General features: G+C 40.3%; 2 protein-coding genes and 1 long non-coding RNA gene across 6 annotated transcripts; all 3 read right to left on the bottom strand.

Annotated features, from left to right (window-relative positions):
* Nucleotides 1-1,702: 1,702 nt before the first annotated feature.
* LOC125046680 (extensin-like) lies at nucleotides 1,703-7,520 on the bottom strand. 2 transcript variants are annotated; one of them, XM_047644542.1, is made up of 4 exons: nucleotides 7,441-7,520; nucleotides 6,548-6,914; nucleotides 1,868-2,352; nucleotides 1,757-1,819 (listed from the first exon to the last, which is right to left on the bottom strand). In XM_047644542.1, the coding sequence occupies exons 1-4, from the start codon at nucleotides 7,507-7,509 to the stop codon at nucleotides 1,772-1,774; spliced, it is 969 nt and encodes a 322-aa protein (XP_047500498.1). In that variant the 5' UTR covers nucleotides 7,510-7,520; the 3' UTR covers nucleotides 1,757-1,771. The 2 variants fall into 2 exon arrangements, with proteins under 2 accessions (XP_047500497.1, XP_047500498.1); XM_047644541.1 differs by having other exon boundaries at nucleotides 1,703-2,347; nucleotides 6,543-6,914.
* On the bottom strand, nucleotides 3,103-4,012 carry LOC125046681. The gene is made up of 2 exons (XR_007116660.1): nucleotides 3,863-4,012; nucleotides 3,103-3,349 (listed from the first exon to the last, which is right to left on the bottom strand). It is a non-coding gene; the product is annotated as an uncharacterized LOC125046681 (long non-coding RNA).
* An 11,203-nt stretch (nucleotides 7,521-18,723) lies between the features above and the next one.
* On the bottom strand, nucleotides 18,724-21,444 carry LOC125046678 (extensin-1-like). 3 transcript variants are annotated; one of them, XM_047644538.1, is made up of 2 exons: nucleotides 21,309-21,444; nucleotides 18,724-20,231 (listed from the first exon to the last, which is right to left on the bottom strand). In XM_047644538.1, the coding sequence occupies exons 1-2, from the start codon at nucleotides 21,402-21,404 to the stop codon at nucleotides 19,434-19,436; spliced, it is 894 nt and encodes a 297-aa protein (XP_047500494.1). In that variant the 5' UTR covers nucleotides 21,405-21,444; the 3' UTR covers nucleotides 18,724-19,433. The 3 variants fall into 3 exon arrangements, with proteins under 3 accessions (XP_047500494.1, XP_047500495.1, XP_047500496.1); XM_047644539.1 differs by having other exon boundaries at nucleotides 18,724-20,228; nucleotides 21,309-21,423; XM_047644540.1 differs by having other exon boundaries at nucleotides 18,724-20,228; nucleotides 21,296-21,366.
* Between the last annotated feature and the right edge of the window lie 4,749 nt (nucleotides 21,445-26,193).

Raw genomic sequence — 26,193 nt, 5'->3', positions numbered from 1 at the left:
ACTCACCCACACACACTCACAAACTCACAACAAACACAAACACACGCACATCTTCATCTTATTCAGCGGGGGCTCCAAAATCTGAAGGACTCTCGTAGTCAGCATCATCCTTGTAGTCATTCCCAGGTTCCTCCACGTAGCTACTCCCCCGCCCGTACCCTGTCGGAGAACTTGGTTCATCGGACATGTTATGGTTCTCCGGCATCAAGAGGAAGTAAGATGCGGATCCATGGGCGTCGTAGGAGGACGACGGGGGGAGGTGGAAGATGTCAGAGTAGGACGAGGGTGGTGGAGGAAAGGGAAAGCCTGGTGGTGGAGGTAAGGAGAATCCTTGTGATGGAGGTAAGAAGAAGCCTGGTGGTGGAGGTAAGGAGAAGCCTGGGGATGGAGGAAAGGAGAAGCCTGGTGATGGAGGTAAGGAAAAGCCTGGTGGTGGAGGTAAGGAGAAGCCTTGGGATGGAGGAAAGGAGAAGCCTGGGGATGGAGAAGAGGAGGAACCTGGTGATGGAGGAAAGAGGAGCCTGGTGGTGGAGAAGAGAAGGAGCCTGGTGGTGGAAGTAAGGAGAAGCCTTGGGATGGAGGAAATGAGAAGCCTGGGGATGGAGGAAAGGAGAAGCCTGGGGATGGAGGAAAGGAGGAGCCTGGTGGTGGAGAAGAGGAGGAGCTTGGTGGTGGAAGTAAGGAGAAGCCTTGGGATGGAGGAAAGGAGAAGCCTGGGGATGGAGAAGAGGAGGAGCCTGGTGATGGAGGAAAGGAGAAGCCTGGGGATGGAGGAAAGGAGAAGCCTGGGGATGGAGAAGAGGAGGAGCCTTGTGATGGAGGAAAGGAGAAGCCTGGGGATGGAGAAGAGGAGGAGCCTGGTGATGGAGGAAAGGAGAAGCCTGGTGATGGATGAAAGGAGAAGCCTGGGGATGGAGAAGAGGAGTTGCCTTGTGATGGAGGAAAGGAGAAGCCTGGGGATTGAGAAGAGGAGGAGCCTGGTGATGGATGAAAGGAAAAGCCTGGGGATTGAGAAGAGGAGGAGCCTGGTGATGGAGGAAAGGAGAAGCCTGGTGATGGAGGAAAGGAGGAGGCCTGGTGATGGAGGAAAGGAGAAACCTGGGGATGGAGAAGAGGAGGAGCCTGGTAATGGATAAAACGAGAAGCCTGGGGATTGAGAAGAGGAGGATCCTAGTGATGAATGAAAGGAGAAGCCCGGGGATGGAGAAGAGGAGGAGCCTGGTGATGGAGAAGAGGAGGAGCCTGGTAACGGATGAAACGAGAAGCCTGGGGATAGAGAAGAGGAGGAGCCTAGTGATGGAGAAGAGGAGGAGCCTGGTGATAGAGGAAAGGAGGAGCCTGGTAATGGATGAAACGAGAAGCCTGAGGATGTAGAAGAGGAGGAGCCTAGTGATGGAGAAGAGGAGGAGCCTAGGGATGGATGAAAGGAGAAGCCTGGGGGATGGAGAAGAGGAGGAGCCTGGTGATGGATGAAACGAGAAGCCTGGGGATAGAGAAGAGGAGGAGCCTGGTGATGGAGGAAAGGAAAGGCTAGGTGATGGAGGAAAGGAGAAGCCTGTTGATGGATGAAAGGAGAAACCTGGGGATGGAGAAGAGGAGGAGCCTAGTGATGGATGAAAGGAGAAACCTGGGGATGGAGAAGAGGAGGAGCCTGGTGATGGAGGAAAGGAGAAGCCTGGGGATGGAGAAGAGAAGGAGCCTGGTGATGGAGAAGAGGAGGAGCCTGGTAACGGATGAAACGAGAAGCCTGAGGATAGAGAAGAGGAGGATCCTAGTGATGGATGAAACGAGAAGCCTGAGGATGAAGAAGAGGAGGAGCCTGGTGATGGAGGAAAGGAAAAGCCTGGTGATGGATGAATAGAGAAACCTGGGGATGGAGAAGAGGAGGAGCCTGGTGATGAAGGAAAGGAAAAGCCTGGTGATTGAGGAAAGGAAAAGCCAGGTGCAGACGGGGCGGCCGACCCGGTGGAGCTTGTGCCGGAGGTGTTGGAAAGTGTGCCACGGGTGATGAATAGTGTATCATGGGTGGTGGAGGCTGCGCTACAGGTGATGGAAAATGCAGAAAATTTGGTGGATGTTGCACCGCGGGAGGATGAAAGTAAAATTGTGGATACAATTGTGGTTCAGAATGAGGTATTTGGGTTCCAGGCGGATGAGCAAGAGGTGCAGGCTGAATCACGTGACTCCACGGATTAGCATAAGGAACGAATGATGGATGAGGCAGGGGTTGGCCATGTATTACGTGTGAGGAGAAAGGTGAGTGCACCTGTATGCTTGACGGGTTTGCTGCAGATTGTGGGTAAGGAATGTGGGGCATCACAATCGGAGAATAAGGAGCGTGGGGCACCACAGATGGAGGATAGTGTTTTGAATTACTGTATGTATGGCATATCATCACAATCTTACAAAGATCATTTGTTATACTAATTCCACAGTTACATATAATAAGATCACCAGATACATATAATAAGAACACCTTATCTTTTCGAAAAATTTAGGCCTCTCTCACGATCAACCGAGGGAGGAGGTAGTAGAGGTTAATATTTGAAAACAGTAGAGACACCGAGAACTCTTTCTTTGCCAGATGGAACTGCGGACAAAGAATGAATTTTCGTGTAATATTTATCACTAAATGTCTGAAAATTCTGTATTTTCTTCCTATTACGTATAAACATTAGAGGTTCCTTTCATCCCGCACAAGAAGGGGCACCGTCTCCAACGATCACCCACCCATGAATCAATCGCTCATACTCAGAGACAGTACACCTGAAAAGGAAAGCTAGACCGTCAACCAATCACCGTCGAGACAGCCCGACGGTGATTGGCTGACGGGCGCGAGAGGTAGGTCCAGTGTTCCTTTTGATGTGTTCCAAGTGTTTCTGAATGTGAACGAATCTTGTGTGCGCCGATTTTTACGGCCTTAACAAGTAGTTTTTTATCTTCAAACTACTTTGCGGTTGGGGTAACTGCTGGGTCCCTAATTCCTAAAGTCATCTCTGATAGTTACATTATTCCTCAAAAGTGGTTCAGGATATTAAAACATTGCAGTCCATGCTGTATTGTGATTTTATTCTGATCTGCAGTGGGTATGAATAAAAACAATTTCATATATATTCTTTTATTATTTGCTTGTTTTATTTTTTTCTATTGTCTCTGAAAACAGTATTCTTCATCAATCTATCTAGAGATACATTGGTAAATCTATTATCAGTCTATCAGTGTTCAAAATTGAAAAACAAGTAAAGTTCCATTATCATAAACATTTATTGTTTATATTTCACAATATCCATGCTTCCGTTGGTTCTGACGGGTTGCGGACCACTGACAGAGTCGTCTTTTATTTCACAACCTGAAATCATGTGCAGATATGAATTAAGGCAGTGTGGTATATCTGTTATATATATATATATATATATATATATATATATATGTATATATATATATATAGTGTGTGTGTGTGAGTGTGTGTGTATGTGAGTGTGTGTGTGTGTGTGTGTGTGTATGTGTGTGTGTGTGTGTGTGTGTGTGCATGGACATATGTATATATGTGAATGTACATTCATATATATAATATGTGTGTGTGTTCAATAAAAAAAAATACATATATATATTGATATTTTGCTTACTTTATGTAAAAGTGTCTCTGTATGAGATTCTGCACTGCACAAGGAGACAGCAATATCTCTATTCAAAAAACATATAAAACCACAAACACAGCAACGTGAGAAGTAAGAAGTGGAATACAACAATATTAATAGAAAAAAAAAAAAAAAAAAAAAAAACATTACTACCATTTGCAGAAAGGACCCCAAGACCACATTCCCACATACACTCACTCACACACAAACACAAACGCACGCACATCTTCATGTTATTCAGCGGGGGCTCCAAAATCTGAAGGACTCTCGTAGTCAGCATCATCCATGTAGTCATTCCCAGGTTCCTCCACGTAGCTACTCCCCCGCCCGTACCCTGTCGGAGAACTTGGTTCATCGGGCATGTTATGGTTCTCCGGCATCAAGAGGAAGTAAGATGCGGATCCATGGGCGTCGTAGGAGGGCGACGGGGGGAGGTGGAAGATGTCAGAGTAGGACGAGGGTGGTGGAGGAGAGGGAAAGCCTGATGGTGGAGGTAAGGAGAATCCTTGTGATGGAGGTAAGAAGAAGCCTGGTGGTGGAGGTAAGGAGAAGCCTGGGGATGGAGGAAAGGAGGAGCCTGGTGATGGAGGTAAGGAAAAGCCTGGTGGTGGAGGTAAGGAGAAGCCTTGGGATGGAGGAAAGGAGAAGCCTGGGGATGGAGAAGAGGAGGAGCCTGGTGATGGAGGAAAGGAGAAGCCTGGGGATGGAGGGAAGGAGGAGCCTGGTGGTGGAGAAGAGAAGGAGCCTGGTGGTGGAAGTAAGGAGAAGCCTTGGGATGGAGGAAATGAGAAGCCTGGGGATGGAGGAAAGGAGAAGCCTTGGGATGGAGGAAAGGAGGAGCCTGGTGGTGGAGAAGAGGAGGAGCCTGGTGGTGGAAGTAAGGAGAAGCCTTGGGATGGAGGAAAAGAGAAGCCTGGGGATGGAGAAGAGGAGGAGCCTGGTGATGGAGGAAAGGAGAAGCCTGGGGATGGAGGAAAGGAGAAGCCTGGGGATGGAGAAGAGGAGGAGCCTTGTGATGGAGGAAAGGAGAAGCCTGGGGATGGAGAAGAGGAGGAGCCTGGTGATGGAGGAAAGGAGAAGCCTGGGGATGGAGGAAAGGAGGAGCCTGGTGATGGAGGAAAGGAGAAGCCTGGGGATGGAGAAGAGGAGGAGCCTGGTAATGGATGAAACGAGAAGCCTGGGGATAGAGAAGAGGAGGAGCCTAGTGATGGAAGATAGGAGAAACCTGGGGATGAAGAAGAGGAGGAGCCTAGTGATAGAGAAGAGGAGGAGCCTGGTGATGGAGGAAAGGAGGAGCCTGGTAATGGATGAAACGAGAAGCCTGAGGATGAAGAAGAGGAGGAGCCTAGTGATGGAGAAGAGGAGGAGCCTAGTGATGGATGAAATGAGAAACCTGGGGATGGAGGAAAGGAGAAGCCTGGGGATGGAGAAGAGGAGGAGCCTGGTAATGGATGAAACGAGAAGCCTGGGGATGGAGAAGAGGAGGAGCCTGGTGATGGAGGAAAGGAGAAGCCTGGGGATGGAGAAGAGGAGGAGCCTGGTAATGGATGAAACGAGAAGCCTGGGGATGGAGAAGAGGAGGAGCCTGGTGATGGAGGAAAGGAGAAGCCTGGGGATGGAGAAGAGGAGCCTGGTAATGGATGAAACGAGAAGCCTTGGGATAGAGAAGAGGAGGATCCTAGTGATGGATGAAAGGAGAAGCCTGGGGATGGAGAAGAGGAGGAGCCTAGTGATGGATGAAAGGAGAAACCTGGGGAGGGAGAAGAGGAGGAGCCTGGGGATGGAGAAGAGGAGGAGCCTGGTAATGGATGAAACGAGAAGCCTGGGGATAGAGAAGAGGAGGATCCTAGTGATGGATGAAACGAGAACCCTGGGGATGGAGAAGAGGAGGAGCCTAGTGATGGATGAAAGGAGGAACCTGGGGAGGGAGAAGAGGAGGAGCCTGGGGATGGAGAAGAGGAGGAGCCTGGTAATGGATGAAACGAGAAGCCTGGGGATGGAGAAGAGGAGGAGCCTGGTAATGGATGAAACGAGAAGCCTGGGGATAGAGAAGAGGAGGAGCCTGGTGATGGAGGAAAGGAGAGGCTAGGTGATGGAGGAAAGGAGAAGCCTGTTGATGGATGAAAGGAGAAACCTGGGGATGGAGAAGAGGAGGAGCCTAGTGATGGATGAAAGGAGAAACCTGGGGATGGAGAAGAGGAGGAGCCTGGTGATGGAGGAAAGGAGAAGCCTGGGGATGGAGAAGAGGAGGAGCCTGGTGATGGAGAAGAGGAGGAGCCTGGTAACGGATGAAACGAGAAGCCTGAGGATAGAGAAGAGGAGGATCCTAGTGATGGATGAAACGAGAAGCCTGAGGATGAAGAAGAGGAGGAGCCTGGTGATGGAGGAAAGGAGAAGCCTGGTGATGGATGAATAGAGAAACCTGGGGATGGAGAAGAGGAGGAGCCTGGTGATGAAGGAAAGGAAAAGCCTGGTGATTGAGGAAAGGAAAAGCCAGGTGCAGACGGGGCGGCCGGACCCGGTGGAGCGTGTGCCGGAGGTGTTGGAAAGTGTGCCACGGGTGATGAATAGTGTATCATGGGTGGTGGAGGCCTGCACTACAGGTGATGGAAAATGCAGAACATTTGGTGGATGTTGCACCGCGGGAGGATGAAAGTAAAATTGTGGATACAATTGTGGTTCAGAATGAGGTATTTGGGTTCCAGGCGGATGAGCAAGAGGTGCAGGCTGAATCACGTGACTCCACGGATTAGCATAAGGAACGAATGATGGATGAGGCAGGGGTTGGCCATGTATTACGTGTGAGGAGAAAGGTGAGTGCACCTGTATGCTTGACGGGTGTGCCGCAGATTGTGGGTACGGAATGTGGGGCATCACAATCGGAGAATAAGGAGCGTGGGGCACCACAGATGGAGGATAGTGTACGTGAGGTAAATTTATCCCATGTGGGGGATAAGGAGCATGGGGAAAAGGTGTCACATGTGAAGGATAGGAAGAATGAGGTGGAAAGTGTATGAAATTATGAGGGTTGAATAAACCGTGCAGGGGTGACAAGGGCGGTGTAATAGATGGATGGGGTTTGAGTAGAACTACGTGGTCATTGGGTAAATGTCCGTGAGGATATATATAGGGAGAGGGGGACGGGCCAGCATAGCCGTGGGGAGGTGCCGGAGGGGAAATACTGCCCCCACTGTTGCCATAAGCGTAAGAGTGATAGCCTGGTTTGGCAGATGGAGCAGCGCTTGCGGTGGCAAGGATCACGGACAAAATGGCAAACTGAAAAGAAGCGAAATGGTCCGTTAGTTCATTCTTATGAAAAGATGAACACTTAAATAATTGCTGGTTACGTGAACATGAGTAGAACCAAGTTAAATCCGGCAAACAGAGAGAAAGAAAAGACACTTTAAAAAGATCAAAGCAAAATTTATACTCAGGACACATAGTAGTAGTAGTAAGATCAGTAATGGGAGCAGTAGTCGTAATAGAGGTAGAAGTAGAAATAATAATAGTAGCAGCAGTAATACTGATATGAACAGTCGTAGGAATAATGATAATATTAATTTAATAATTAAAATAATGACAACAATGACAAAAAAAAAGCAAAATTCATATAAATAGCTTTTAGATTAATTAGCCCCAACAATAAAAATAACAATAATAACTCAATCTACCCAAGAAGAAAGCAGCTTTAGAGAAAAAAAAATACTCCCAACAATAACATTAATAACTTCATTCATCTCCACCCAAAATGCTTTTTGAATAAATATGCTCCAGTGACATCTTCACAACAAAAACAACTCACTGCCTTTAGCCCCATCCTGGCAGTAGACCGAAGCTGGCTGCACTGACGAAAAGCTCTTAGCTTCGTCATTATATAGGAGCTTCTTGGCACACTATTGACAAATCGAAGGTAATTAAAGGAACGCAAGATGCAACACAAAGGTAAATAGTGAGCTTCTAGCAACATACGTGCTATTTCCATAAATGTTTTGGGTAATTGGCACTCGGTAATGACGTCCAACCCCGTTTATTTGGTGGCATCTTGTCACTGAGTCAGCCTTCACATAGGATTTTTTTTTCTTTCAATAAGGAAATATTTCCATTCAAATAACATGAAGCCATTGGTGTTAAGCTGTTTGTAAAGGCAGAGTTTCTTTTTCATTTTTCATGTGTGTGTGTGTGTGTGTGTGTGCGTGTGTTTGGTGGAATGATGGGTCTGAGTGTGTGTGTGTGTGTGTGTGTGTGTGTGTGTGTGTGTGTGTGTGTGTGTGTGTGTGTGTGTTTGCATGGACATATGTACATGTGTAGGTTTATTCATATATATAATATATGTGTGTGTGTGTGTGTTTGCATGGACATATGTACATGTGTAGGTTTATTCATATATATAATATATGTGTGTGTGTGCGTGTGCAATTACCTGTGTTGGGGTTTCCTTTTCCTATCATCTAAAACGTCAATGTATTGCTTCCATCGATCCTTGATGTCATCTTTGTCTGTCAAAAGGTTATCATTCTCAACTTTATTATACAACAGGTCTGATCTACCCTTTCTAACTCTTCCAGATCTTAATTTTTTTTTTTTCTTTTCGTCACTCTTTCTTTGCCTTCTCTTTTTCCCGCGACGTTGGATCATTATTTAGCTGTTTATACTTCCTTTTGCCTTCCTCAAGAACTATATTCTCCCACTTTCATCAATTTTCCTTATCATCTCTTCAGAGAACCACAGCTTGTTTGCTACTATACCTTTCTTGTACCCAATTTCAATCTTTGCAATTTCCATTAATGGCTCTTTCAGGGTATTCCAGTTTTCCTTTCTTGTATTCCCCTTGATCTTTTCACACAATTCTGAACACTTTCAGCTCTCTTCTCCATGTTTTCTGAGTCCCATTTTAACCTTCTCTTTTTCTTTTTATATTTTTTCAAGGTAACATAACTACTTAATTATGATCAAAATCAGTATCTGCTCTAAGTTATGGGATAGGTTGTTCACTACAAGAAAACTACAAGCATTCCTTACAATGTTTCTATGCCTTTGTTGAAATAGGATATAGTCTCGTTGAAATCTACTAGTGTCTCCTGTCCTTTTCCATGTGTATCTATGTTTGTTTTTTTTCATGTTCAAAACAGGTGTTAGCTACAACCATCTTATGCTGACAGAGCTCAACAAGCCTTTCTCCTCTCTCATTTCTGTTACCATGTCCAAATGGTCCTACTTCCGTTCCATCTTTTGCTTCTTCAGTGACACTGTTTCAATTTTATATTATTTATAAATTGCCATTATCTCCTCAACTTCTGTATCCTCATATCCTCACCTGTCTCATAACTACTTAATTATGATCAAAATCAGTATCTGCTCTAAGTTATGGGATAGGTTGTTCACTACAAGAAAACTACAAGCATTCCTTACAATGTTTCTATGCCTTTGTTGAAATAGGATATAGTCTCGTTGAAATCTACTAGTGTCTCCTGTCCTTTTCCATGTGTATCTATGTTTGTTTTTTTTTCATGTTCAAAACAGGTGTTAGCTACAACCATCTTATGCTGACAGAGCTCAACAAGCCTTTCTCCTCTCTCATTTCTGTTACCATGTCCAAATGGTCCTACTTCCGTTCCATCTTTTGCTTCTTCAGTGACACTGTTTCAATTTTATATTATTTATAAATTGCCATTATCTCCTCAACTTCTGTATCCTCATACTCTTATGTTGGAATATATACCTGTATGCTTATCAGATCTACAGGTTCAGCCTTTACTCTTACCAAGATCAGTCTTTCATTCCATAATACACTCTTTATCGCTCGCTAACAAAATTGCTACTCCTCTTTGTCCTCGTACTGCTGCTGTGTTAATCATTCTTGTTCCATCACTGACGATATCTTTGCTCTCTTTCCATCACCGTTCCCTAAGCCCAAGAATATCTCATCCATTTGTATTCGTCTCTCTTCTGATTTTTTCCAGCTTTCCTTTCCTTTGCACTGTTCTCATGCTTCCATTTGGTTGTTGGTAATGTGCAGAGCCAATACTGTTTCCAATTCTGCACTCCTTGGTTAGAACAGCCCATTTAACCCCGTAAGATTCTTAGCATCCCCTTCTACACAAAAATGAGGGCCATTTCCTTGATGTCTGCCATAAATATATACAAAGGAAAAATCAGTAAGAGTGTTTTTTATTGAGACACTGTCTCTAGAAGAGTTGTCAAAGTGGAACTGGGAGCATTAGTGGGTAAGAGGTGGCTCTATACTCCTTAGGACCAGAACCCCACTACCGGATGTAGTTTATACTCATACCCAGGAGTAGTGTGTGTTTGTATTTATGTATATATGTATATATATGTATATATGTATATACATATATATGTGTGTATATATATATTATTATTGGTAGGTTATTTAAATGAAAGGCTGAGTATGGGTCCTAACTATATTGGGGTGAATAGAAGCAGAAAATACAGGAGAGCACTATGCAAGACACACAGGGGCATGAGCTCGAAAAGACAGCTGGCTACCCGACATGACATCAGGCTGAGCCAGATTTTCATATACAACCATGTTCCACATCTTGTGGCATGTTCCTTATGGCATATATAAATATGGAAATGTGAAAACAAATAGAACACAATATTATAGAATATGGACATATAAATCACATATCCACACTTTTTTCCTGAGTCAAGGTGAATGACGTGGGACAGAGGGAGGTTTGTTGACAGGACTTTCCATGTCTGAACTAGGGGACACAGGGAATCAGGTGAGGTCACCACTAGGAGAGGGCACTGGGCAAAGATGATGATTCTGCCACCAAATTCTACCATTGGAGATACGTACTTAATATTCCCTGCACTGCCGCATCCCATTACTACTGGCATTACTTGCAGGCTTCAACAGTGTTCTGGCCAGATCACAGTCTGCCTAGCATGACGCTTCATTACTTCTACACTTCGATGACTGTCAAGGAGACATGAGAGTCTACATCAACGAAAAGTTGTAAGAACTATAATCCTCTGACCGATCAAAACTCCAGTTCCCCATTACTGTACAAGCTATCCCATAACTTCCTGTACGGGAGGATGTAGATTTGTAGGTCATATCGACTTGAGAGGAAACTTGAGGACAGATAGGTGAGGAGAAATGTGTAAGCAGGGTCCGTTCTTGCTGGGCTTGGAACTTTTGAAAGGTACTGTTAGCTTCTCTAGGATGTTGTGACTCGTCCGCTGCAGTGATGATATGGCGGCTAACCCATAGTTTTGGAAAGTGCATCAAGGATGCACAGCTGTTTTCCAGCATGACAGACAGCTGTAAAAACGTAGGGCAAGGCCTTTTCCATAAGTCTATGGAGGCGGGGATTCTCGACCATGTCCAGTGTTCAGAATGGGGCTTAGCAGACGGTGATCAGTCATTAAGGTAAGTTGGGGCAGAGCAAACAGATATTGTCTGAATATGGATGTGGCCCAAGTGACGGCCAACAACTCCAGCTCAGTGGTGGCATATCAGGTCTCAGTATTTGTCAGGAAGCGAGAGCCACACTAAATTAAGCGCAACTGTCCTTGGCCATGGTCAAGGAGAAAGGGCTTATCATATGCCAGACAGACGTGAGGAATCTGTGTGAAGCTTTAGCTGTTGATGCGGCAGTTAATTTTAAATCAATCAATCAATCTGTTTGAAGCACGACAGGCAGGGATGGGTTGAAAGGTGCCAGAACAGGTGCTGACTTCTCAGAGGCGAGTTGCGCAGTGGTGGCAGTGTCTGGGGTAATCTCTGCTAGTTGAGTCACCAGGCCTAGGAAGGAACCCAGATCTGTCAGATTGGTAGGCTTAGGAAGTCTCTGACTGTGCTGACCTTATATGCATCCGCTGATGTGCCATCACTGCTGAATATGTAGCCGCAGAAGTTGATACCAGGAGCTGCCATAAAGAATTTGTCCCTACTTAAAGTGATGCCGTACTCGTAGCACCTGGTCAACATCTGGTGAATCCTCTCCAGGTGTGTGGGAAAGTCACCATCAAAAGGGAGGATGTCGTCAACCACTTTCTCGCAGTTTGTTATAGTTTGCAGAGCCATGTCCCCGCGGAGACAAGGCATTACCTATAGCTGCGAAGCCCATGAGCCCTCTACAGTGCTTAAATCTCTTTAATGATTTGATGAAGGTTGTGAGAGGCTGATCCTTTTCAGCAAGTTCAATTTCCCAGTAGTCATATATGTGAAGAACTTGACTGATGGTATGACACCGGACGGCAGAGAACGGTATAAGAGAGGGATATGCTGGGTGGGACATTTGAATGTTAATCTTATTCAGGTCTACCGTTATATACACACCATTGTCCTTAGCCACCGAAACCATAGGGTGGCACCATTCTGAGGGCTCATCACTTGCATACATAATTATCCCTTGTTTAATCATTGATTCCAAATCTTCCTTCACATGATCCTGTAAGGCAAAGGGGATCAGTCGAGGTGTGTGAATCCTCATACGGCGACCGCTTATCTTAGGTGGGGCTGTCCGGAGGCCTGCCTTGGATACTAGGAAATTTCGGAATTTTCGTAGAAAGAATTCCCGTGCTGCAGAAAGTGATGCCATAACCAGAAGGGCAGCTCAGCGTATTTGTTGTGTGTAACAGGGAAGAAGGGCTTCGGGGAATCAGGCGAGATAATAGCCTACTCCTAACAGTGGCCAAAGGAGAGTAGTCTGTACACTCTCGTGTCCGTGTCCTGAAAAGCTTAAAAAATCGCTCCTTGGTCCCTGAATCTATGCCATAAAGTCACAATGCACACACACACATTCATTATTTTATTTATATGTGTATATATGTATGTATATATACTCATTCATATATATTTATATATATGTACATATATACATATTCAAACTTATATATATATATATATATATATATATATATATATAAGTTTGAATACATATATATATATATATATGTATTTATATATATGCATATATATATATATATATATATTTATATATATGTATGTGTGTGTGTGTACACACACACACACACACACACACACACACACACACACACACACACACACACACACACACACACACACACACACACACACACACACACACCCACATACACCCACACACACCCACACACTCTCACACTCATACTCACACTCACACTCACACACGTACACACACACACGCGCACACACACACACACACACACACACACACACACACACACACACACACACACATGCATACAAACACACACACACGCACACACATATATATATACATACACACACACACATACATATATGTGTGTATGTGTGTATGTGCGTGTGCGTGTGCGTGTGCGTGTGCGCGCGTGTGCGCGCGTGTGTGTGTGTGTGTGTGTGTGTGTGTGTGTGTGTGTGTGTGTGTGTGCATGTGCGTGTGCGTGTGCGTGTGTGTGTGTGTGTGCGTGTGCGTGTGCGTGTATATAAGTATATATATGCTCATATATATATATATATATATATATATATATATATATGCTCAAATACATATATATATATGTAATTATATATATACATAAATATGTATTTATACACATACATATGTATAAAGATATATACATATATACATATGTATGAAGATATATACATATATATACTTATATATACATATATATATATATACATATACATACATACATATATATCAGTGTGCGTGTGTGTTTAAATATATGTATATTTATATATGTGTATATTTATATGTATATAAGTATATATATGTATATGTATATACATATGTATGTGTATATATGTACATATATATGTGTATATATATATACATAAACATATATTTATATGTGTTAACATATATGGAACGAGAAACACACATAATTTTACTGAAAAAGTATTACAGTTTTTATCCTAAGATATTTATTAATCCACACACTCACATAAGTATGCACATAGATAAATAAATAAATTATTATATCCATGTATGCTCTCTCTCTCTCTCTCTCTTTCTCTCTCCCTCCCTCCCTCCCTCCCTCCCTCTCTTTCACTCTCATTCTCTCTTAACTTTCATTTTACTCTGTTTAACCCCTTACGACTTATCAATGTATATATGTATATATGTGTGTGTGTGTATATAATGATAGCAAAATCTCGTCGTCGCTGAAGGGCCTCCGCGACGACGAGACCATCGTCATTACCCAGGCTGATAAAGAACAATTTACTTTCCGATGCTTCTGTTTAATAAAAAAAAAAAAAAAAAAAAAAGTAACAAAAGGTGAGGGGGAGATGGAAGCTGCCAGATTCAAGAAGAAGGCGAGGGATTTACTCCTGCGTTCAGCTAGAGGTAAAGGTCTACTTCACCTGCTGGAGGAGGCTCCCCGCAACCCGTCCATGAGAGGTCTCCCGAAGGTACACAAGCCAGGCGTACCGATGAGACCGATCACCTCTGGTATTGGCAGCGCTCCCCATCGTTTGGCTAAGTATTCGGCTAAACCTCTCTCCGGCGCTATGGGGGTCATCAGTGATTCCCACCTGAAGAACTCTGGGGACCTCATCAGACGTCTTCAGAGTTCTGGGTGTAAAAATAAAAAGCTTGCCAGTTTTTATGTAATATCCCTCTTCACCAATGTACCCACAGACGGAGCAGTCCGGGCAGTCGAGAGGGTCACCAGCTCCATGGCAGATGCAGAACTTCCACTGCCGAGACATCACTTCGTTCGCCTGGTGAAGTTATGCGTGGACTTCAGCTACTTCGAATTTGCTGGGGAAAAATACCAGCAGATAAGTGGTCTTGCCATGGGTCCCCCCCTGAGTGCAGGCATGGCCTACCTGTTCTTGGAGACGCTTAAGATATAAACGTAATCGGCTTCGATACGTAGATGATGTCCTCGTCATTGTCCCCAGAAGGTCGTGCTTACAACATACACTGACGCGACTTAACTCCGTGCACGAGAAAATCCAGTTTACCGTGAAGGAGGAAGAGGACCAGAATTACCTTTCTTGGACACTGATCCATCGGGGTGACAACAACTTACGTTTCTCTGTATACGGGAAGCCTACAAATAAAGATGATTGATTACATCCATTACTACTTCGCCCAAAGCAACAAAAAAAAATCTGGCGTTGTAATCGGCTTCTTCCTCAGAGCACTGAGGATCTGCAGCCCCGAATTTCTTGAGGATGAGGTTGCCTATATTATTAATTCCTTCATGAAACATAAATATTCCAGAGGCTTCCTACTAAACCTCAGAAAGAAGGCGGAGAGTATACTCACAAGTTCAAACCCTGCACCTTCTTCTAATGTTTTTCTCGTATTACCGTCGTGTAACATTTCCCAGGTGATAAGCAGATACTTTGGCAATATAATGAAAATCGTCAGCACATCCGGGAAAAAGATACATGACATGATACGGGGCAAGAAGCAGCCCGAAAGCAAAACTAACAGTGCTGCATATCGCATACCCTGCAGCAGATTCGATACAGCATACTTTGGTGAGACAGGCCGTGGTTTCAGCACCAGGATCAGCGAACATCGAGCTGACATCCGTCACCATAGGCCTTCAAACGCCATGGTGGTACATATAGATGAAGCTGGACATCTACCCAATTGGAAGGAAGCGAAAATAGTCCATGGAGGACTGAACAGGCAGAAAAGAAAAATTATGGAAGCTGCTTACATCGCGACGGAGAATAACATCAACGCAGCGTTGGGTAGATTCAAACTATCCAAGGTCGCGGCAGCAATTATACGGACAACTAGTGGGAGGTCACTCTTGTCAGATGGTACGTCAGCTCATGTCTGATATATATATGTATATATATATATATATATATATATATACTCTGTATTTCTGACGAAGATATAATCGAAACCGGTCAAATACATCTCATGTATTGTGAAGATATTAATTCTCATTCATTGACTGCTGGCTCAAGCCGGAGAAAACGACATAACGTCTTGAGAAGTCAAACGTAGGTGTCATAGGGGAAGTCACCGCCGTGGCACAAATGTTAGCACGCCGAGCCAGGGTTGATTAGGAAGGGCATCCAACCATTTAACCTCTCAATAGTGAATTGAGAGAGGCCTATGTCCTGCAGTGGAATGAATGGTTGTTAAAATATATATATATATATATATATATGTAAATGTGTGTGTATATATACATGTACATATACATATATATGTATATATACAAATATATATATATATATATATATATACATGTGCATATTTATACACATACCCAGTTATATACATACATACATACACACACACACACACACATACACACACACACACACACACACTGTAAAGGGTATTTAAATGACACCTTAAACATATGGTTTAGCAAGGGTAGTTAAACGGACGGTTGGCTTAACTTCTTTTATTGAGAAGCGTAAGCAACACAGATATTCACACGGATACAAGTCTTGGTAAGTCTTAGTGCTGGGTCGTCAGCCCGCAGGGGAGCGCGCGGCTGGGGCCTGCCCCGACAAGCAGTCAGCGGGTACTCTGTGAAGTGACTCTCCCTGACCTAGGTTATCCTGAGCCTTAAGTACTGGTGGGTTCGTGGGGGACGCCCTCTTTTGACCAGGGCGCCGGATGTTTCCTCCGAGGCGCAAGGTCAGGTCAACCAGCTACCCGGGCCTGTTAGCTGCCCGGGCCTGTACACACACACATATATATATATACATATGTACTTATATATATATATATATATATATATATGTATATATATATTCATATATATATATATATATATGTATGTGTGTGTAGGTGTATGCGTGTGTGTTTGTGTGTATACGCTGTATACGCAGAGAGAGATTTATAATTGACACTTATTCGTTGTCGAATTTTGTCCAATGCTTGTCGTGGCTGACTTCGAAGTTGATAGATTACCCTTTATACTAATAACGATATACCCCAAAAACGCACAGACCGAAATAAAAGACAAAAACAAAATCTACTGATAATGGGGATATAATGTATTACGATCTATATATATGAAAAATATCAAAATAAGGCTCTGCCAGGAGTTACAATTAGCTGATTTTTTATTTTCTATAAATACAACCTGTGGTGCGAATTAAGTTCAGGGATATATGTCAGACTTGCAAAATTTATACTAAATGCATTTATCTCACGTAATACACATCAACCAGTCCCAGTGAAACACGCGCCTCATCTATGGCTATGAGTAAAGTCCCGTAATAATAGCAAAGTCCTAGGCTGGAATAGCTATATTACTGAATGTGGTGAAGATGTAACCTCTATAATTCCGTTTCTTTACATCAATACAACCTGTAGTCGGGAATCTCTCCATCATATCAGCAGTCGTCCCTTCATTATTTCTTTTCTTTTTCAAGTTCTGCAGTTTTATGGGGGTCATTCGCCACAGAATAAACGAATCTAATGTCAAAATCAGGCAGTTCTAAGTAAAGACAACCGGCATTTTTGCGCGGTTCCTCTCTGTCAGTGATCGATGCAGTCTTTCGAGTATATGCTTAACAGCGTTTGATATGAACCTTCAGTGAAGTTTTAATCTGGTCATATAACCCATCCTGTCGGGTCAAACTGGCGTTTCTTAAGGTATGTAGTCTTACAGTCACAAGAATGTTCCAGGGTATGGTATGTCGCTGTGATTGGAACCTGGTACGTAGTCGTCATTGGAGCATTGCATGTGGCTGTTGCAGGGATATGGTACATAGCTGTGACAGTCCATGTTAACAAATAGCTGGGACGGTGAACGCCATGTTTGATGTTTTACTAATTTTTAAAACTTTTACCGAAAAAGATTCATTCATAAAGGTTGTTAAAAAATGATTGTCGTTTATCACTTTATTCTACAAATAAAAGTATATGCTATTACAGAAATACTACCATTATAACTAAACACGAAAGCCAGAGCAGTAAGTATATTGTTACACTTTTTTTTTTTTTTTTTTTTTTACAAAATGTGTAGCCTGAATGAGGAAAACTCCAAACAAAAGACAAAATAATCTCCCCGCTTTCCATATATATATATATATATATATATATATATATATATATATATACATACATATACATACACACAGTTTATGCTTCATGTATGTGTGTGTATGTATATGTATGTATATATATATATATATATATATATATATATATATATATGGAAAGCGGGGAGATTATTTTGTCTTTTGCTTGGAGTTTTCCTCATTCAGGCTACACATTTTGTAAACAAAAAAAAACAAAAACAAAAAAGTGTCTAACTATATACTTACTGCTCTGGCTTTCATGTTTAGTTGTAATAGTAGTATTTCTGTAATAGCATATACTTTTATTTGTAGAATAAAGTGATCAGTGATAAACGACAATCATTTTTTAACAACCTTTATGAATGAATCTTTTTCGGTAAAAGTTTTAAAAATTAGTAAAACATCAAACATGGCGTTCACCGTCGCCGCTGGATTGTTTGAAACTTTCGGTGAATCATTCAGGTCATATGCCTCAATATCTGTGCCAAGTTTCAGCTTTTATGTAATATTTTCCCTTTAAAACCTAATCTTTTACTTGCTCTACGTCTTTCTAATGCACCATATGTACCCCTCCCCTCGTGTATTTCATGCAGCAATATGTTCATAGACATAATTAGCAGTTTTACATCAGGTTACTGATTTTGATTTTTTTTTTTTTTTTTTTTTTTATCTGATAAGGGAGATTGTATTTACCTTCATCAGATTTAAGAGTCTGTTTTGATTACACTTGTCTTTCAGTGTTTGAATTTACTGTCTTCCTTATGTCACTTCTACAGGTTTGTCGCCCCTGAGTCACGTGTCCCTCACTGGTGAGAAAAGCGGTTTTGTTAACAGTTGACAATTTGTACGTGATCATTTGACCACAGCAAGTCATAGATGTTGCGAAGCTTTAAACAACTTCCCTCTCTGAATATATGTTGGTGTCAAAGTATATTAGGATTGCGATCGTCGAGAAGAACGTGGTTTTATCATAAATTAGCTGCCGTGAATAAATGACACCTGAAATTTCATGCCACTTGGTTGAATCGACTTCCTATAATAGGACTGTGTGGGTAGGCATACATACCTCATTGCCATGGGATATGGTCATACTGCATGTTAGCGTTAAGTCGTATATTATTATTACAATATGTTTGGTTACAATGTGTTTGGCAAGTTAAATGATACATTCTCTGTTTCTGACAATCAATATAACTATAACTAACCTGAAAAAGCAACATTCTTCCACATGTAATTCCACAATTGTTTGTTTACTTAAGTATTGCAGCTTATACAAACATAAACTTAATACTTTACTTTATATTGACTTTATGGGATATGCGGTAAACACATTTAGATCCATAAACCCATGTAGTTATTACTGTCCGAAAGTTGTTATTTGTTGCTTTGTTTATGCTAAGTAGTAAATACAAACAAATTAGGGAAAACTCATATTTTATGTGTTTCTAACGGTTATCTAACTGCATAGAGCTCCATGAGTTTTTGCGATCTCTCGTTGTCTTATCACCGGTTTGAAAATCGTTGTTATGGAGACATTTTGATTTTTTTTTTTTTTTTCTAAAGTGGAATGTGCAATCGTCATTATCGTGATAAACCATTCGCTTGTTTATTCGCTTAATCATGTCAGTATTTGTTCTTTTGCATGCATTACATGTTTTATTTACATTCTAAAATCTGCCTCTTTCGCTAAATTTTGTTCAGTAGTAATATCTATTTCAGCTCAGGAGTAATTATACGGAGATAGATATACGATATTAACAGAAAGTAAGTGAAACCCTTCTTCATTATTCGATGCCAAAGGAGCAACCTCAGCGCTTCTTCCCGTACGCCACATTAGGCGCGTAAGGTGATGCTTGGTGGCCAAAAGGCCAGATCCCGTTGTGCACATAAGCTGCGGGGACAGTGGCTACACCGTGGGTTTGATACAAGGCTATTCCAGGAGTCTGGTACGTCGCTGTGACTGGAGCCTGGTACGTGGTCGTGGTTGGGGCATGGTATGTGGCTGTTGCAGGGGTATGGTACATGGCTGTGGCAGGGGCATAGTACGTGGCTGTGGCTGGAGTATGATACGTGGCTGTGGAGGGAGAATGATACGTGGCCGTGGCAGGGACGTGATACACAGCGGTTCCAGGGACGTAATACACGGCTGTGACGGGGGCATGGAACTCAGCCGTCACGAGGGCTTTGTACAACGTCGTCGCGGGTGCCTGATACGTGGCTGTGGCTTCGGCGTTATAGGCAGTTGTAGCAGGGGCCTGGTACGTAGCCGTCACAGGGGCATGGTACGTAGCTATGGCAGGAGCTTGATACGTAGCAAGGGCTTGCATTTCGCGTCTGCATACAACGGGGACTTGTTGAATAGCCGTGAAAGGCACTTGGTAAGTACACGGGACATGAAATGTCTTCGTGCAGAGCATAGTCAGCTTTTGCGTGCAAGGATAAGAAGGAGGGTATGTATTAGGGTAAGGTGTTGATATAGGACTAGCTAAGGGATACGAAGGAGAGAGAGGAGGAGGATAAGGAGGTGATTCGTAAGGGAGGGGACCTGACTCTGCTTGCGGCGCTGCATTTCCCAAGGCTAAGAGCGCACACAATAGTGGAAACTGCTGGGAAAGAACATGAGAGTTTTATTAGTTTATTAATGATTGTAACTGCCATCATTATTATTATCATTGCATTGTTATGTTATTGTAATCATTGTTACTGTTATTGTCATTATTATTATTGCTGTTATCATTATGATTATTGTTGTTGTTAGTATTATTATTGTTATTATTGTTGTTGTTCTTGCTATCGTTATTATTACCATTATCATTATTGATAATAACATTATTATCATTATCATCATCATTACTTATTTACTACTAGTGCTATTGTACTTCTCTATATACTATGCAGTTGTTTCTTTCATTAACTTTCCTGCTTCTGTTTTTTCTCTCTTTCCTATTCTCCATCCGCTTCTACTTAATTATATGTGTATGTGTGGATATTTGTATGTATGTGTAAATGTGTGTGTGTGTGTGTGTGTGTGGATAGTTGTGTTGTATGTACATGTGTGCGCGTGTCTGTGGGTAGGTTGGTATTGGGTATTAGTGTGTGTGTGTATGGCTGTGTATGTGTATGTGTGGATACTTGTATGTATATATGTGCGTGTGTGTCTATGTTGGCGTGTGTCTATGGATGGGTTAGTGGCTGGGTATTATTGTGTGTGTGTGTGTGTCTGACTGTGTGTGTGTGTGTGTGTCTGACTGTATGTGTGTGTATGTGTGTGTGTTTTGTGTGTGTGTGTGTGTGTCTGTATGTGTGTGTGTCTGTATGTGTGTGTGTGTGTGTGTGTGTGTGCGTGTGTGTGTGTGTGCGTGTGTGTGTGTGTGTGTGTAGATAGTTGTATGTATATGTGTGCATGTGTGTATATATGTGCATGTGTATGTGGCTGTGTGTGTGGGTAGTTGTATGTATATGTGTGTGTGTGTCTATGTGGGCGTGTGTCTATGGGTGGGCTGGGCATTACTGTGTGTGATTTTTTATTGTGTGCGTGTGTATGTGTGCATTTGTATACACGAATCTATAACTAAATAAAAAAGAAATATTCGCTAGCACACACATTCGTTCTCAAAAATAATTACGTATACTACACAAATCATCACGGACCCACACACACCTCTCTCACCTTCCTTACTTACAATCGTCAGCGACATCGTTCCCTCTCCCGACTCTGAGCAGGACGATTGACTAGGGGAGCCAAACGAACGACTTATATAGTGCACACGCCAATACATTTCAGTAAAAAGTAAAAATTAAAAAGTATTCAGTAAAAAGGAAGCTTTGGCGATGAGAGAGTGTCGTAACAGAACAGCTGATGAAGACAGGCTTTAGATCTAACGCGTGTCTCGGTGCTAAAACAACGGAAGTTGACTGTGTTGTGTAAGACTTTTTTTTTTATTAGGTGTCATCGTAACAATGACCAGGTGACGTGTGTTTCGAATATCTGCGGTGTAACAAATGAGAAAAGAAAACAAAAAAGGGAAAGAGAGTGGGAGGGAGAGATCGAGTGTGTCTACTTGTCTGTCTTTCCATTCATGTAAATCATTTATCTACGTATGTTTATATGAATATCTGTCTGTATCTGCTTATCTATCTATCTATCTATTTGTCTATCTACGTATCTGTCTTTCAATATTCATATATTTACATCTACTATCATTCTATCTGTCTGTATAGCTATCTATCTATCTAGGTTTTTATTTCTATATAACTCCACCGACTGCTTATATATATGCATATAAATAAATGTATATATACATATGTATAAACTTAGATACATATGTATATTTACATACATATATATACATATATATACATACATATATATACATATATATACATATATATATATATATATATATGATGTATGTTTGCATATATATATATATATATATATATATATTCATTCATAGTCCTGCCATCAGCGATGCGGTGTTTAACGAAGTACGCCACGTTGACATCCTGTTGTTGACTGGGGTGGCTGACCAATGATCCTTCCCCAGAGAAGTAGTTGGTTAGGTAATCATTGCTGGTGGTTCTCAACTCACAATCATATCTACGATAGACACCCACTATGTATCTAGGTTTGATTTACCCAAAATATGCGTGCTGGCATATATATGTATATATGTGTGTGTGTATATATGTGTGTGTGTGTGTGTGTGTGTGTGTGTGTATGTGTGCGTGTGTGTGTGTGTGTACTCAAATTTTAGGCCATGAATATTGTTCCAAACATTCACTCGAAATAGCCTGTATATATCTTCAAATACGTTCGATAGAAAATTACGTCGTGTTTGCCTCAGTCCACGAACAGATCTCCTGAAGCTAAACATATTGATTCAAAAATCGATGTAATGAATGGGTTTCCCTCTGGTGTAGGATGCAAAAGACAAAAAAATGTGCGTTTTTTCCTTAACAGTTAATCGTTTTTCGTACACGCGACGTACCACACATGTCAGTTTCTGTCGGACTACGGATGTATTTCAAATCAATCCATCCATGAGGAAAAGGTATGAATGAGAATGAATATCTTCACAATATTTATTCATTCTCATTCATACCTTTTCTACATTTGTCAACATGAATGCGGTTCAATCCATCCATGTCTTTGTAAAGAAAACTAAATTAACAAAGACATAGTTTTTTCATATGCAGATTTTCTAAAATATTGTTATAATTACATATATTTTCTTTATTTCTTTTTACTGGTACTGATGCTTTGATATAATAATAAAAATGATGATGATAATGGTAACAATAGAGGGAATAATAATAATGATGATAATAACAATATTAATAAAAATAGAAAATAAATTAGTAAAGAAATAAACATAATAATATGAATATATACACACCTTTCCATAAAATGAAATCATCTCCATATCATATCATTAGTGTACATATATGTATGTATATACATATATATATAAACACCTATACACACACACACAAACACACACACACACACACACACACACACACATATATATATATATATATATATATATATATATATATATATATAATAATGATAATAATAATAATAATAATAATAATAATAATTATAATAACATTTAGTGAGCTTTCTGCCCATTATAAACGTGTCAAGAAAATCTCAGATGATTATTGTTAATGAAAATCGAAAGCATATAATTATAATAATATCTAATAAAAGTCTGGGAAATAAGCATCTGGGCAGGGAAAGTGTTAAGGATTTTATAACCTCCATTATCATACCGAGTTCGACTTCCGCTCAGTGGAGGAACCTGCATTAGTGAAGGCACAGGGAATGCAATCATTTCAATTATCTGTTTTTACCTCGGTGTCAATGTAAACAGTTCAGGTGCAAAGGAAAATATTTATCTGTAATTGGCATAAACATTCTTTGGGAGCAAATGGTGAACGTGTCTTTCAGTAAAACAAATGTTAAGATGAAGTAGGTGCGAATCAATTTGGTTCATTGTACAGCCGGAGTCTGTTGCGCTCTTCTACTCTCCCTATGCGCCTTTGCTCTGCTTATGCATACTGTAATAATTGTAATTCTTTCCCTAATGATATGATATGGGGATGATTTCATTTTCTGTAAGCATGGAAATATATATATATATATATATATATATATATATATATATATATATATATATATATATATTCATATATATGCGTGTGTGTTCTTGTCTTCAATTCTGATGTCCATATCTGCAGACATCATCAAAAGGAAGGTGTGGTCGCCCTAGGAGCCTTGTGCCTCGCTTAGTGTGTGTATATGTGTATATATATATATATATATATATATATATATATATATCTATATATATAGATATATATGTATATACATATATATATATATATATATATATATATATATGTGTTTGTATATGTGTATATATGTATACACACACACACACACACATATATATATATATACATATATATAAAATGTATATACAAATTAATAAACAAATATTAATATGCATATGTATATATTAATATGCATATGTATATATTTATACATATATATATATATGTGTGTGTGTGTGTGTATGTATATATATAAATAAATATATACATATATACCTACATATCTATATACATATATGTATGTATATATGTATATATATATATATATATATTGTACTGAGATCTGAATATCCCCTTTTAGACAGTTTTCTGTATAATTTTGGTTTACTATTTATAAAAACTTCTCTTGTGTATAGAGGTGAGATTTTTGTTCGAGTGACTAAAATAATAAAGTGAATGTATGTAAATCAGATTTATGTCTTAAACAATTTGTAACCATTGTTGTTCATTTTGATTTTCTGCTGGAACGGAGACAAAGCCTCCTCCCCGAAAAGTGTCAAGAGGCAGCTTCCGTGTGTTTTGGCTGGCGTAGTAGTTGAACTTGCCCTTGAACTGACTGTATTTCAGAAACAATTACATCACAGCATTGTGCCAATAGCATTACTGGTAAGTTATGTTTGTTTTTATCACCTGAGTCTTTACAAATTTGCTGTAAGATGTAAATAGTTGCATCGAGTGAAATGGCTATAAACATTTTGTCGTGGATTAATGTTATTAGGGCAGATTATAATCCTACTTACCCATGGTAATGAGATTTTGTGAAGTATTATCCTAATAAAGTATCGCGTTACAGTACCGTTCTGATTTTGGACTTGTGGCTTTTAATTCAACTTGAGGAGTAATTCACCAGTGTATAAGTGTCATACTTGCCATGTTTTTGTTTGTGGTAACCTATAATTTTCATACCTCTTATATTGTCTTCGGTTTATTTCATTATGACCATAAAAGATATATTTTCGTTTATTCAGTAAGTAGGTTGTTAGGGTGCCAATGATTGTGTAAGAGAGGATTTTATAGTTTATGTGGCTCCTATTGCTTACCCTGTACGTGGGAAAAGTTAAATTATTTTTTACCATTATTTCATACTTGTTGTTTTTATGTGAATTGTTTACAGTTTGGACCCTATAATAAAGAAGTAACTTCCAGAGCTTTCTATATATATATATATATATATGTGTGTGTGTGTGTGTGTTGTGTGTGTGTGTGTGTGTGTGTGTGTATGCTAAAAAAATATATAAATATAGATGTATATATAACCCATAGATAGATAAATAAACAACCAGATAGATAGATAAATAAACAACCAGATAGATAGATAAATAAACAACCAGATAGATAGATAAATAAACAACCAGATAGATAGATAAATAAACAACCAGATAGATAGATAAATAAACAACCAGATAGATAGATAAATAAACAACCAGATAGATAGATAAATAAACAACCAGATAGATAGATAAATAAACAACCAGATAGATAGATAAATAAACAACCAGATAGATAGATAAATAAACAACCAGATAGATAGATAAATAAACAACCAGATAGATAGATAAATAAACAACCAGATAGATAGATAAATAAACAACCAGATAGATAGATAAATAAACAACCAGATAGATAGATAAATAAACAACCAGATAGATAGATAAATAAACAACCAGATAGATAGATAAATAAACAACCAGATAGATAGATAAATAAACAACCAGATAGATAGATAAATAAACAACCAGATAGATAGATAAATAAACAACCAGATAGATAGATAAATAAACAACCAGATAGATAGATAAATAAACAACCAGATAGATAGATAAATAAACAACCAGATAGATAGATAAATAAACAACCAGATAGATAGATAAATAAACAACCAGATAGATAGATAAATAAACAACCAGATAGATAGATAAATAAACAACCAGATAGATAGATAAATAAACAACCAGATAGATAGATAAATAAACAACCAGATAGATAGATAAATAAACAACCAGATAGATAGATAAATAAACAACCAGATAGATAGATAAATAAACAACCAGATAGATAGATAAATAAACAACCAGATAGATAGATAAATAAACAACCAGATAGATAGATAAATAAACAACCAGATAGATAGATAAATAAACAACCAGATAGATAGATAAATAA

This window comes from Penaeus chinensis, chromosome 39 (assembly GCF_019202785.1).
Source record: "Penaeus chinensis breed Huanghai No. 1 chromosome 39, ASM1920278v2, whole genome shotgun sequence".
NCBI lineage: Eukaryota > Metazoa > Arthropoda > Malacostraca > Decapoda > Penaeidae > Penaeus > Penaeus chinensis.
The sequence above is the reverse complement of the archived record's forward strand: the minus strand, read 5'-3'. Positions and strand labels throughout refer to the sequence as shown.

Coding starts and splice junctions, on each gene's coding strand:
- LOC125046680 (XM_047644541.1), bottom strand. CDS start 7,509: ATGACGAAGCTAAGAGCTTTTCGTCAGTGCAGCCAGCTTCGGTCTACT. Junction 6,915..7,440: donor CCAGGATGGGGCTAAAGGCA/GTGAGTTGTTTT, acceptor GCTTCTTTTCAG/TTTGCCATTTTGTCCGTGAT. Junction 2,348..6,542: donor TACACTATCCTCCATCTGTG/GTGCCCCACGCT, acceptor CCTCCATCTGTG/GTGCCCCACGCTCCTTATTC.
- LOC125046678 (XM_047644538.1), bottom strand. CDS start 21,404: ATGTATTGGCGTGTGCACTATATAAGTCGTTCGTTTGGCTCCCCTAGT. Junction 20,232..21,308: donor GAACGATGTCGCTGACGATT/GTAAGTAAGGAA, acceptor GTTCTTTCCCAG/CAGTTTCCACTATTGTGTGC.